The 14,784-nt window shown below is 40.8% G+C and overlaps 1 protein-coding gene across 1 annotated transcript; it reads right to left on the bottom strand.

Annotated features, from left to right (window-relative positions):
• Positions 1-1,037: 1,037 nt before the first annotated feature.
• Positions 1,038-14,584, bottom strand: LOC121065265 (heterochromatin-associated protein MENT-like). Its single transcript, XM_040547982.1, has 9 exons — positions 14,169-14,584; positions 10,671-10,863; positions 8,823-8,999; positions 7,675-7,761; positions 6,824-6,961; positions 4,701-4,818; positions 3,997-4,139; positions 2,413-2,580; positions 1,038-1,542 (listed from the first exon to the last, which is right to left on the bottom strand). The coding sequence occupies exons 2-9, from the start codon at positions 10,833-10,835 to the stop codon at positions 1,141-1,143; spliced, it is 1,398 nt and encodes a 465-aa protein (XP_040403916.1). The 5' UTR covers positions 10,836-10,863; positions 14,169-14,584; the 3' UTR covers positions 1,038-1,140.
• Between the last annotated feature and the right edge of the window lie 200 nt (positions 14,585-14,784).

The following is a 14,784-nucleotide window of genomic DNA, read 5'->3' as shown; positions in this document are numbered from 1 at the left end:
TCCCTGGCTGACACAGGCTTCCATGAGGAGAAAGGAGCTTCAGGGAGGCTCCAAAAAGTCCCCTTTTCATCTCAAAAAAAAAATCCAACGCACACTGCCCATAGAAAACAGTACAACGCAGCATCCGCCCCACTCACCCAGCCGGCCTGCCGCCGGCGTTTCCCCGGCCTCCGCTCCGCCCTTCCCCCGGAAGCCTTGCCCGGCCACGGGCCGCCCATCGCCGGGGAAAGGGGCTGGAGCTCGGCCCCTCCATGGCCGCCGCCCGGGCTGCGGCTGAGGGATGCATCACTGCGCCCCTTCCCCGCTATGGCCGCAAGCGGCCGGCAGCCATTTTGGCCGCAGCCCCCCCCCCATCTCCACAGGCCTTGCTTTGCTTCTTATTTCCTACCTTCTCTTCCCCCTCTCCTCGTATAACTGACAGAAAACACCATCAGGCTATGAGCGTTATTCGATGTTATTATTATTATTATTAACGAAGGCGAGCTGCTGCTGTAGCCAGAGGCTGAGCATGGTTCTGGCACGCCTGTAGCTCTAAGTGAGGCAAACAGCCCTTACAGGGGTGTGGTTTTTGTAATTATTTTTTGAGGCAGTCTGTGGAAGAATGCATTGATGTGAAATTCAGAGATGATGAAGACTTAAGCCTGGGGGGGTGTAAGAAACAAGGGGGGTGGCTAGCTTTGCTTGGGAGGGTCTGCCTCTAGCTGCAATGCAGGGACCTAATCAAAGGCTAAACAGGCTAATTATAGCAAGGTGGAAGTGCAGACCACATCTGAATCAGGATGTAGTCATGAGGGTGAGGACTGGGCCTCACGTTTGCATGCACTGCAGTGAGGGAAAGGGGGATGACAATGCCACGGCTGATAGTGGCTGGGGGACAGAGTTACCTTGATGTGATCTGAGTACTAACCAGGGTTGCTCTGTCAACATGAGGCATTGCGTGCTCCCCTAGGCACCGTCATAGCTATCATTTTGGGGTAGGAGAAGCAAAAGGAGAAGCATTGCTTCAGGCCATGGGGTGTGTGGTCTGATAGAGGAGGAGTCCAGGTCCTGGTATCCCTCCAACTGCAGCAGGAGTATCAGGTTTTACCCTGAGCTGGCAAACCACTATCTGCTGCTCTGCAGGGCAGGGCGTAATGCTGACTAGGGTGAGCAGAGTCTGCCAAAGAAGAGGATGGTTTGGGATTTGTTGTGTCTAATAAAGAAGAGGAAGGGGTGGTCAGCTTTAAAAGTTACTTTAGGTGTTCTTGATCTCATCACCAGGACACCTGTGGCAGCTACTGCCTCAGTACCTTCTTCATTAACCTCCACAAAAGCTTTGTGAATAACTTTTGAGATGAAGAGGTCCTTCTTCACTGACATCCCTGTGAAATCAGCCTGAACTGGATCAAAAGCGTTTCGTATGCCCATGCTGCTCAAAGTGGATTTAAGATCATAATTTTCTTCCAGCTTCAACTTGGGCAGGTACAGGTCTACTTCAGCTTTCATCATATTGTCTGAGTTGGACCATTCAGCCAGTTTCTCATAGGTCAGCTCTCTTTCCATCTGCAATGAAAGGAAGAAAATAGTCATAATGCAAAGGACAAAGAGAAGACGTGCACACCAGGGTATAACACTTATCAAGGTGTAAAACAAAGTCCAGCTACCAGCTGGATACGCAGCTGGGATGTTCTCCATATTCTTAGGACATGATCCTGCAAAGTGCTGAGTGACTTACAGTCTTGTCTATTTCCTTAAAGGTGGTAAGGTGTAGCCGTGAACCCTCATTTTCCTTATTTTTTGCGGATGTGAGAAGTATTGCTTTTTGGGGATGTCATAATGATATTAATAGGCCCTTGGTATATGTGTATATGAAAGATATTTCTCTTAGTGGTAAGTAAGTAGGATGCATAGGACCTTGGGTACAAATAAAAATGTTTGCTCTGATTTGTTTAGAGTCTGAAACTGATCCTGGCATGATCATGAGTGGCTGCTGATAACTTGTGGGTCAGGATAGTCAGTGCATAGTTTGAGAATCCTCACCACAAAAGTATCAGATGCAAATCCAGACTGCAAATGACATAAAATGATTAATGCAGCTTTCAGAAGAAGATTAATTCTAGGGCATGATGTTTCAGATTTGTTTTTTCCTTTCCTTGTTCTGCTATTCTGGCAATAGAAAAGAGGACACAAAATAGGCTAAGACAGTAGTGTGGACATACTTTTTTAGGTGTATCAAGTAGAATATTATGTTCGCATCATTAACAAATGCCCTGAATCCTAGGCTGAGAAATCATTGTATTATAGCTTATGAAACAAAGTATGCACACAGCAAATCCCTTTCTGCCATAATTTTGAAGCTCATTCTTCCTCCCTATTTTCATGTTTCCATTAATGTCTCATAGTGTATGTGATGCAACAGTATGTAAATTTTACCAGCTCCAGACCAGTAGTGTTGTCACTGATGTCATCTGGTAGGAGAATGAACATGCTGACTTCATTTTCCACATATGGCAGCTCAATGATTTGGAATTTCATGGTTGTTTCATGAAGGATCAAAAATGTATCTCTCAGAAACATCATCTGTACTGGCTTAGTCCTGGTCTGTGAAACAATTAAGACATAAAAAATAATAGTACTACTTCATTCCTTAGAAGTAATGAAGATTACTTGCTTCTTTGAACTGAAAGCAAAGATTTGTAAACAAGTGTAAGATGCAGCAATATTTGAATATTTTTCCAGTACCTTTTCCTTCAGACAGTATCCCATATGCCCCTGTTCCAAAATCAATGGAATCTTTGGAAAAAAATCCATATAGACACATATGCTATCTACCTGCTAACTTAATTACATGTAATGTATTTCTCACTCTAAAAACAAGGAGTGAGCTTTGATAAGCAAATAATTACTGTGTATTTCAGGTTTCCTCACAGACTGTACATTGTTGGAGTGAATGTGTGGGTGAGGGGTGAAATGTTGACTTTCTTTCCTTGGTTACCATCAACTCTTTTGCATACTCCCAACCAGTACTGATTTTCTTGATTTGCCTCTGAACCATAGTTTCTGTGACCTGTGCTGGCTTTTCCTCTTCCTCAAACCACAGAGGGTTTGATTACCAAATGGAATAAAATTACCCAGCAATTTTCTGCATTCCCAAGCTTTGTGTATGTTCACAGACCTTTACTGATATATCCACTATCTCCTTTCCATTGTTACACAAGTGCAAAAGGTCACCTGTTTGCAGGCTTTGCTATCAGATACGCTGTGAATTAAACCCTCTCTGTGCGCTGTGTACCATGAGTAATCCTAAAACCACATGTGTAGTGTGGTAGCTATCAGATACACAGCCGCAGTATCGACGCAATTGCTTCAAATCACCTGGTATACAAAAGATGTTTGCAGGCGTAATCTGTGTCAAACAAGGTATGTGTTTCGATTGACAAATCCTTTTGCTCACCTTTGACATAAAAATACTCATGCAGTGAGCTACTGTGAATTGTCAGTGCGTGAATGTTTAAGTAGTTAGCTCAATCATATCCTCAGTGTATACCGAACACATCATCCACACACACTTGGCTAAAATGTTGAACCCTCATGAAAATTCCACATGAGGTTTTGTGCAAGCGCAAGGGTACATTATGAAAGAGCAGTTGGTTCAGATAGCGTGAACTCAGATTATAGACTATCTGTCTCAAAAGCATAAAAGAGGCCTAGGTGTCTAAACACTCCTCTCAGAAGTAGCTCAGTCCCTTTTGAAAATGGCACCTCAATACTTACAGAAATTTCTTCTTATGCTTAAGTTACTTAACCATAGTGTTTTGGTAGCAAGGAGCTACTAATCAGAGAGAAAATCTTATTCTCGTGCATCTGTGTAAATAAGATAATTCTGACTTCTTTTCACAATTGCTCTTCTCACTGAGTTTGTACCATGTGCCTATCTACAGGTAGTGTTGCAGAAATGCAGATGAAATATTTAGAGGTTTCTCACTCTTCAGTAATAGATAAATTGAAGGAATTTACCTTGCTTAATCTGAATGGTGTCTCAGAAGTATCTTTTTCCAGAAATCTCTTTTCCCAGTTTCCTTTGAAATAAATGGCGTTTACTAAGACCAGGACAGTGCGAGAATCAAGAGATCCTGCAGGCAGCAGATTCTGGATCTTCCCTTCAAAATCAGAGAAATAAGACTGTTATTTCAGTATGACAGTGTGAATTACCAATTTTAGTTGTGCTTTCTCTGTGCCTGTGTATCTAGCAAAAGTGTTTGCACCTGGGAGATTTTTTCCTGTACGTTCTTCATAGTATACATATGGTTAAAAGTATCTCTATTTTTTTTAATATATTTAGTGCAGTTTTGATAGTAGATGACATTTGAAATTGGTTAAAGCTTGGACATTCTGGGAAGCTGGTTAAATGCAGTTTGAAACATTCAGAAGGAAAGCCTTCTTTAATCAGGGTGGAGCCATTCAGTATCTACTTCTGCCTCCAATGAACAGAAATAATTCAGAGGAGGCCACAACTGGAAGGATCAAAGGAAAGACCTTGTAAAGAGCAGCAGTTAGGTTTGGAGGGAGCCACTCTTCAAGCCATTTAACTGCACTTTGCTTGTCACCACCCCTGAGTTTCCATCTCTTGTGGATCCCCGGCTGCAGGAGAAATACAAGTGGAAATGCAAATGATTTGGAAATGGGAGAAGAAAAAGGCATTAGAGTGGTACTTAACTTACTTTCTGTTTCATTTTCAACCCAGGAATTGATCTGTGCTCTGGCTTGTTCCGCAGCTGTCTTAAAGTTTACAGCTTGTGGTTTTACTTTGTAATACCTTGTAATGAGTTCCAAGAATTTCTGAAAGATAAAATTGGAAAATGAATGCTTATGTAGTTAAATTTAAGCTACAAAAGTGGTAGAAATAATCACTTCAACAGATTATACAATCTGCTAATACACAATTGGTGAAAATATAATTAATTTGAAATTAGATAACCCTTAAAATAAGGTCTGATACATTCTGTGCTAAATATTATGTAAGGGCTGATCAAAATTCAATACTTCCGTCTCATGGAGAGTGATACGTCATGTTTTTGTACTTGAAATTCAAAATGGAAATTTGTAATTTTGAAATATCACGTGAAATAAACATTTTTCACCTTTTTTGTCATTGTTATTTCTCAGAATGACCGTTTCATATCTTTGAAATATTTTCTGCTTTGTGATGTAGAGTTCAGTACAAGAGGGAAGAATAGCCTCACAAAGTTGAAATAACATTTTTAGATTTACTTCAGAGTCAAGGAACCTGCCAAGAGTTTGTGAGGACAATAGAGGGTCAGGCATAAAAGGAATGTCATGGTAGGATAACATTGTGGCAGAAAACTAGAATTGACTTTTACATTGCTGTCTTCTGTGAGACAGTTCAGGGAGATTCCCAGCAGGAAATTCTCTAATTAGTCGTAAAGGGTAGATACATGAGATTGTGGAGGAAATGAGCAATAAGCATTCAGCAGGACTTACTTAATTTAATGACTGAGTAATTGCTAATTACTCAGGAGATGGAAGCAAACTCCAAGATCAAAGAACAGTAATCTCATTTAAAACCACCTTCCAAGAAACTGGATGATGATTAATACAATGTCAGTTCTTAAAAGAATGTCAAAGATACGGGGAACTACAAACTCATGAGCCCACAGGGCACATGAATAAATAGGTTTAGCGGGCATGTGGATAAGCATGATGTATTGGAGCAGCATTTTGTAATAGGAAGTCCTACATTACAAATCTGTTGGAGTTTATTTGAAGGTGTCAGGAAGCCTGTGGGTAAGAAGGTTAAGCCATTACAGCCTATTTGGATTACCAAAATGCATTTCAGAAGACTTCCCACCAAAGGCTTTTGAAGAAGCTGAGTATCCATGGGACTACAGAGAAAGATCTCGTCCATTTAAAAGAACGGAAACCAACAGGAGGAGGAAATAGTGTTCATGGTAAATGGATATTACTATTGGAGTTCTATAGGGATAAGTGATGAGATTTGTGCTAAAATATTTAATTTGTAGAACATAGGTCTAAATATTTACATTACAATATACACATTGAAACGTCTGTAAATAATCCAGTGGAGGGTAATATATAGAGCATGATTACACTTCAGGAATGAGGTGTTGAAGCTATAATGGACAGTTGTGTGAAAAATACCTGCCCAGTAATGGTCAAAAAGGCAAATATAATTTGAAGGGTTAGAAAGAAAGAAGTTAAGTAATAAAAGGATGAACATTAAATGCCGCTCTGTAAAGCCATGGTGTGCCTATGGTTTGAATTCTCTGTGCAGCTCTGGCCTCCCCATCTCAGAAATGCTGGAGTATAAGTACCACCGACAAGGGGAACAAGGATGACCAGGGATACAGAGAAGCTTCCTTTAGAGGAAAAACAAACCAACAGTGATGCTAACAAGTAGCAGGCTGAAAAGACACAAGGAGCTTCCTACAGTTCAGCTGTGGAAGTCTTGGTGCTAAAGTCTGCAGTAGGTTTAAAAGGCAAGTCTGCAAATTCATGAACAAACAGCTCTCCAAGGTCTGTTAAATAGATGTGGCCTCTGGTTCAGGAAGTCCCTGAGCTGCAGATCGTTTGGTGACCAGAGTGGATTCTGGAGAAGCATCACTATGCAGCAAGCCACGTTCCTCCTAAGCTTTTGCCCACTGGTGGAGACAGGTGGACCTCTTGTCCACGTAAGACTAGCACAGTACGGCTGTCCTCACGTTCTCACTAAAACCGCAGTGCTATCATTTGGAAAATTTTGATCACCTCTATTATTAATAGCTTTTAAACTCAGAATATTTTTAAGCAAAAACGTTCAACTCACAGGCAGTAATGGGTGGGTCTTTTCCTCAAACAGTTGGTTGGCGCTTTTCAGCAAATAGGTGTTTCTGGGCTTGTTGATGGCAGACAGGAGCTCTTTGAAGCCTGCATGGATGTCTTCAGCTTCCTCATGCTCAGGACCCTTGGAAAGAGATATCAATTAGCATGGAAATATTTTTTCTCTCTGGAGGTTTGCACCTTCTGTGGTCATTTGAAAAGCCTCAGGTCATTTTAATTTAAAAGGAATGCCAAGAGCTGGAGCTCTTTTTTTTGAGTATCTAGCATATTTGCGGCACTACGTACAACTGGACAAATTGTTTCTGTCTGTAGGGTGAAGATTTGATTCTGCAAAGCTGCCTAGGCCAGTGGGGTCATCTGCTGATGGTGCAGCCAGGAGGTTGGATCATCTCTTTTCAGTCATAGTCAGGCCTAATTTTGAGTATCACTAGGACCATTAAGGCAGCCTTGCAACTTTTGAGCTTTTTGAGCTTTTGACAATGGGCATCTATTCAACTGGCGCATGGTGGCTTAACATTGGGTTGGTGAGGCAGCATTCCTTGCTTTAGTCTTTTTTCACTTGTGCTGAGACATGGGCTTCTAGGAAGGACACACGGAAAAGCACTTGGTGGTCAGAAGATAGAAGAGGTTGAGTTTTGCAAAGGAATGGGGACAGACTGAAGAGGTAATGGAGAGAGATGTCTGGAGGACCACATCAGGCAGACCTTGCTACAACTTAGAAAGTCAGTGAATTACTAAAATGAATGCAGACATAATGATTTATCTTGAGGATTCATCCTGGGCCATCTAAAAGGAGAATTATATTTATTTCCTTTAGTCTTTTGTTGTAATACATACCATTTCTCCAATCTTTGGTCTCCCCAGAGAAGGCCTTGTTGTCTCAGAAGAACTTTCTTCTCTTCCAGTCTGGTTAAAATGAAGAACCTGTGACAATGACAAATTTTCATAAAGACAGCTTGTTTTAAGAAGATAAGCGTGCTCAAGTGTATGTAATTGTATTAGTTTTCTACTTAGGAAAATTCACCGGTCATGCACAATGTTAGTTAATCTACTGAAGTTAATGAGGACAAGACCTTACTCTCAATTTATACTCTATAATTATATCATAATTATATATATTTTAGTTATATTTACTGCTTAATAACAGAGAAATATCATGGCTCAGACATGAATTTATTTGGAACAGTGGTCAATTCATGCTTAGTTGTGTGGAATTTATTTTCAGATCCTGACTAAGCAGAACAAACAGCATAGTGCAGTTCAGAGTCTTACTACTGGGATGCCAATGTAAAACTCTAAAGTTAATGTATGTACCTAAATGCATATAGCCTAAAACAGCACAAGACCAACAAGTTCTGTAAAAGTGATCATGAGATCATTTTTTCACTTCTACTGTGTCCCCATTATGCATGGGAGGAAAATTACCTGATTTACGGACTAACCATGTTACAAGCAAAGATATTTGTACTGCTCCTGTGCAGTCAGGCTTGGAATCAGGAGAGCTCACTGATTTGGGTGTGCAGAATGAGAACACAGATATACCACTTTCAGAAACACCTGGGGTCTAGAAGCAGTGATAGTATCTCTGGCTCTCCCTTCTCTAGAGTGTCTTAGTTGCATATTAATTTTGTTAATAAAGATGTCTCTTTATTACTACTTGAGCACAACGTCAGGTGAATTATTCTCTTCAAGGGCAATTTAAATGGAAGGCAGAGTTCCCAACAAGACTGCAGTAGTCTCTAATGTCAATAACTTCCCTCTGGCAACTGTTAAGTGTAGGCTAAGTGTAGAGGTAGTAGTAGAGCAGGGAGCTCTTGGAAATAAACTGGAAGAACAGTGACCTGCAGAAATGAGATTATTTCTTGTACCCAACACGATGACAAATCACTGTTTTCCCCATGTTGCTCCTGTCTGTTCCACATAGGCAGGTGGGTAATGCAATTTGTGTGGCAACCAGCTTTAATACTGCTAATTTCACAGCCTACCTTAGCCATCTGTGCTGCAGTGTCACCTTTTGCACCCAGATAGACCATGGCGAGGGCAGTTGCGATACTCCAAGGAGCAAAGAAAATGTTCTGGCCCTTGGAAGTTTCATTCAGCTTTTTGTAAAGGTCCAGAGCAAAGCTGTTGGTTGATGCTGAGAGAGACTCCATCGATACAGCCTAAGGTAAATGATTGGCAGACAGAGGTGATGACTGCTTCTTCACAATTTAAACAAAACAAAACATCAAGCAAACACAAAGCTCCTAGTGGGAGATTGCCTGCACCCGCGCAAATACGGTGTTGGGATGTCCCTGTTAATTGTCAAAATACTGCATAGATACCAAGTACAGTCAGATAGCAGGACTCTTTTTAAGACCTGCATTATTTCTCCCTTCCCCATTGCTCCTAAGTATTTATGGTCTTGTTTCAACCCTTTTTTTAGTCATCAGCAGATAAGCACTATTTTAGCTAGGAATGTTTTCACAAACTAAAATAATAAAAAATGAAAGCATTTGCTTAAGTTTCATATAATTATTCTTCAGTTCTGAGGTTGTGAAACAGAAGTATTTCCCACTGTGCTTCTTTGAGCTCTTCTCCTTATTTCTTTAAACTTCCTTAACTATTATTTTCCACCGAAAGAAGCATAGTGAACTCATGCAATTCCTTACTTGTATTTAAAAGGCTTCTAGAGATCTGTACATTGCTATATGTTCTTTGTGGAGATAGATCTATATTTGGTACCTGTAGCTGGATTTGTTAATTACTGTTTTTCAAGTAAACTCTTGTATCTTACAACCCCAGAAATTCAGAAATTTCCATTGCCTTTAACAGTATGAGGACTGCTCATACCAAAGACAGTGCATGGTTGCATCAGGTGAAAGACTAAGTATTAGATCAACAAAAGCAATGGAACATTTTAATCCATCTTCACCCACAATTTACATGCTTAAATCAAAACCAGCAGTCCATAAAGACAGTTGCCATGCAGTGTTAGAGATACCTGGAGCCTCCAGGATCCTCAAATTTGGATTTCAAAGCTTCCCAAGGCTCCAAAACAGCTTCCAAGCATTTTCAGGAGTGCTTCAGAGGTGAACACCCTGCAGTGTAGCTCATACCTAAGCATGTTTAGGACCAGGTATCTCTTACGGCTGTGCCTGGAGGAGCCGATGAGCTAGATACTCTAGCTGATTTCTAGGAGCAAGAGCATATCTAGGGAACAGGGCTGAGATGAATGTTTTTGCCTGAAGAATTTCAAAACAATCTCTGCTATTTCCAGAGTGTGCCTGAACTGAATCTGCATGCAGCAATCAGACATTTCTCAGGCTTGAGAGAGAAAACAAGTGCAGGTTTGTGCGAAGTTCAATCTACTAGACAATTTGGTCATCCGGGAAAGAAAAATTCTGGATGCCTGATCCAGTAGGTTTTTTTTTATACAAATGAAGCAGCGGGTTGAGCCAATGCACCCAATGCTGACTGTCCAAAATGCTGTGTTAGAGAGTCATGCTGTCATGTGTCTCTAGGAGCGCATTCTCTCCTGCAGTCTGTACTCACTCCTCTGATCCTAAACCAACTCGTAGCCTGGTGATTAAGGTAGGCACCCTGCCTACTGTGAGGAAACTTTCTGCCCTCTCAGGCTGCACAGGTTTTGCACAGTCTGGGTTTGCATCCTGATCACTGCGCCCTTTGCGCAGTGTTTTCCAAAGAGCTGCAGTTTGTACTAAGAAATGAACAGCCCCTTCCCCTGCGTGACATTTATGCGATCATTTAACTGCTCAGTTCCAATGAATTCATACAAATTTTTAAGACTTCCAAAATAAAGCTGGTTATATAGATATGAATGTTTACACTACCTGAAATCCTGCGAGAGAGGGAAGAGTTAAGATGTCTTCAGTCAGGATCTGTTGGTGGTATGTGAGGCAATGAATATTTTGGAAATGTAGAAATGGTTGCACCTCCCTTTTCTTCCCTACATCCTCCTCTTGTATTAATGCGCCTGTTCCCTTATTTATTCCCATTTCTTCTTTCCATCACCAGCTTGCAGAACTTAAAGAGAGGGAGAGAAGGAAGGTGAGGTTCAAAACCACTGTTAGTTGGTGTGCATCCTGAACCATGAAGGCCAGTACACCTTTCTCCCAGTGGTGTCTAGCCTGCAAAACTATGGGAATTGCAGAAGAAAATAGAGCCACACTGCATTGACAAAGGACACGCTGAAATAATTTTACAGCTTCCTTTTCTTCTTACTCTGCAAATTGGGAAATTAATAGAAACTAATCTAAAAGATTTGACTGAAAAGGAGCACTGAAGTAGGCTGTTATTGCTGTTGTCAAATGGCAAAATGTGACTGTTGGCAAATTTCAGAGGGGAAAGGTTTGAATACTTGTGTCTGTCAGGTCACATAAAACCCTTATTTTGTGATATTTTACACTTGTCCTCTTATGTCTCAGAAATCAGATCCTCAAGAAAGCTCAGAAGGTACTACCACAGTCACCTAAAATAAATGATGAGATATAAGTGAACACTGGGCTCATTTGAACTGTTGGATGGTGCTTTAAGAGAATGTGGCTCCTAGCAGAGGAGGTGAAGGTGCTTTAAATAACTACAGGCCCTGCACTATATCAAGCTCCTTATTCCTCTGCTACAAATGAAGGGAGTTTGGATCATCCACAAAAAATTGCTTGGAAGCTCTGCTTGTAATCACTTGTTTTACTGAAGCTGTTTGTATTGCAGTAGAGAGTGAAAACAGCAAAATGTGTAAAATCAGAGATCAGTAGAGACATAATACAAGGCAGTTATCCGTATACAAATATTTTACTTTAACCAACATAATTAGCAATTCCAGTTTTCCTCTGCTTATATCTGTGTGGCTTAGATTAACTGCATTGATCCATTTCCTTTGCAATCATTATTTATCTTTTCTGCTACACGTATGGTTACTTAGGAGTGCTCCCTGCCCACAAGTATGACAAATGCACAACAAACTGATTACCAGCGTGCGGTCAACCTATATGGAAAAATCATCAGTATAAAGAGTCCAAACCCATATTTAGAACTAGAAATACGTTTTTGTGTTTATATTCACTTTGAATCTGACTGATACGTATGCCATACAAGGTTTCAGGAGTGATATATGTGCCTCTCTTTTTTCATGTTTTGTTTCTAAGTGCCTGCATTTTTCATACCTGGAATATCCATCTTTTTTTCTTTCTTCAGAAATGTAGCAGACACTATTATGTTTAGTTATGTGCTTAAGAAATGTTCTTGCTACATATCTGAAATTGCTGTTACCTATTTTTTTTAAGCTAAATGTATAGGAGAAGGAAAAAAAACAGTTAGTGATGATAATTACTGTACTACATGCTACAAAGATTGGCCAAAAATACAGGAAGATTAAGAAAGGTTGCCCAAATTATGTAGACACTCTTTGTGGTATCCACTGCAAGATCCTGTTAAGTAAGAGAGAGTAGAGTTTCCAAGGGGAGCAAACACGTGAAGGAGAAGGTGCTCTTGGTTTTGCCATGCCACGTAGAGGAAATAGTGACTTGCTGCAAGCAATGGTGGAAACAGTGTTTTGCAGCATCAAAACTCCTGACCTGTTGTCTGCAAATACATTGGCCTCTGACAAATGGCCATAAGAAGTCTTCTGATAAAACTAGTCATTTTCCTCAGGCAATCCAATGAAGTGATTTTGGACTTTTTGAAGCCATCTTTCATCCCCAGCTTGCTCAATGTGGATGTGAGGTTGCATCTTTCTACCTGTAGTTGGTTTACTCAGTAGTTTGTGTGGACTCTTTGGGCATTTTTTTGACAATCAGTTCTCTTGTGGTTGCATCTGTTTTAAAAGCAGCACAATTTAAAACCAGTCCTAGACTAAGTCTGGTTATGTATTTTTTTTTTTTTTCACTCTGTGGGAAATCCCATTCAACTGGTGGAGACACTCAAAACCCAACTGGACACAGTCCTGACCCTGACCTGAGCAGGGGAGTTGGACCAGATGACCTCAGGTGGTCACTTCTAGCTTGAATGATTCTGTAAGGGTTAGCCTCAACTGAGAGCCAGACCCTGGTTACCATGAAAGCAGTACAGAGAGTCACAAACAAAACTCTTCAACTCCCCTTTTCCCCTGCATCCCAAGTACATTATGTTGGATGGTATGCTCTTTAGCAGAACCTCCCAAGCAAAGCTGAGGCTGGGACTAGCTTGATACCAGAGACGGTCTGTTTGACCCTTTGCACCTCTTACAAGCTCTCAATACTGTGCTGTAATTCCTCACAGATCTTCAGAGGTACTGCTTTTCAAACCTCTGCATTGTGGTATGAGTGAGGGGATGCACAACATTTAGTATGGAAAGACCTTTCATTGGGTTTGGCACAGGACTCTTCCCATCTCTTTCTTTGGGCAACTTCTGCTGTTACACAGCGTGACTCTGCAAACAGGGTAGACAGAGTTTAGTCTTTCCCAGCAATTTTTTATTGGTGAATACATACAGCATAGATCTTGGACTAATATGCTATAAGGCCAAGAATTAATATGCTTACCACCCCAATGAGCCTTTGCTGGCCAGGCATCACTCAATGGAGGGAGGGCTAGTCTTTGTTGCTCCCTAGAAGACACTGAGCCTTGATGGTGCTGGTTGTTGCCTTCCAATTATTTACTTTTTTTTTTTTTAATTGAGGTTTCAAAACCTCTTTGTGTTAGTGTTTCTCCTTTTAAATCCTTGCTGTGCTAACTATTCAATCCTGACAATAACTCCTCTGTTTGTGGTTTTACTTGACTTAGTTTGTGTGGCCATTACTTACAAGCTTTTTGACACCTTAATAATATGTTTCTTAATAAAGCTGAGTCAATAGCATGCAGCTGGGCTGCACCAAGGTAGGTTCTTGATGACAGACAGCTGAACCCTGTTCTGGGGGTTACAGGTAAGGGAGGCACTGATTTTAGAAGCAGCACTTTGTACAGGGAAGATCATGCAGGTGTACTTTGTTGGGTGGAGGCATATTTCCAAACAGACTACCTTTTGTTGAGGTGGAGGGTGAGCTGTAATTATAGGTGGAATTTTACTGAGAGTGTTTGTTTTTACAGTACTTTCCTCCTCAAGCCTTGTTGCTTGATATAATGTTCTCTGATATGTGGTTGCTTTGTACTATAATGGCTACAAAGCTTTGTGCAGTTCCTTATAGGCATAGGAAAGCACAGAAAGGGATATTTGGAAGCTGCTTTTCTGAGCTATAGGCTCAGGTCAGACTTCTTATTTCTAGTGTATTGTGACAGGCAGATGAGCCTTCTCGGTAGGTCCAAGGGAGGCAGATAGTGCAATAAGCTGTGGTCAGAAAGGGAAAAGGAATGCTTACCGTGAAAGAAAATTCAGATGCCTCGAGTCTCTGAGCAAAAACTTGCTCACCAGAGTTTGATTTGTTGTGTCTAGTAAATGTCTAGAATAACATGCTGAATAACAGCATTTTCAGTGCTGTTTGATACCTAGAGGAAATAAGACACTGGTGTATTAGAGTGACCCAGCTTTATCTTTTGGGGTGATGTGGTGGTTGGTTTAGAACAGAATGGGCGGAAATGTGTGTCAGCCGTGCATTGTAAAGGATGCTCTAAGAGAACCGGGTAAGTCAGTACCGTGAGTAGCACAAACACAACTCCGAGTTCATTTATTGATTAAATGCAGATCATGGCAAAATTATGAAGTAAAGCATCAATCAAATTCTCACTGGTGTTTCTCTCAGAACCAGAACTATCTTGGCTGAAATGCACTCAACTTACAAATCGTACATTTATCAATGCATGATATCTGATATCAGGAAACTGTGCAGGTATTATCAAGAAAACAGGTATAATTACATTAAATTAAAAAGAGGAAGCGGATTTGAATTCTGGAGTTTTTTGATTGCATATCAATAAGAGGTAGCAAGAAGACGTTGCTTGTAGTTTTCTTAGCCTTTATGCTGGTTGGAACTCTTA

Source organism: Cygnus olor, chromosome 2 (genome assembly GCF_009769625.2).
Source record: "Cygnus olor isolate bCygOlo1 chromosome 2, bCygOlo1.pri.v2, whole genome shotgun sequence".
Lineage (NCBI taxonomy): Eukaryota > Metazoa > Chordata > Aves > Anseriformes > Anatidae > Cygnus > Cygnus olor.
Note: the sequence above shows the minus strand (reverse complement) of the source record. Positions and strands in the feature narration are given on the sequence as shown.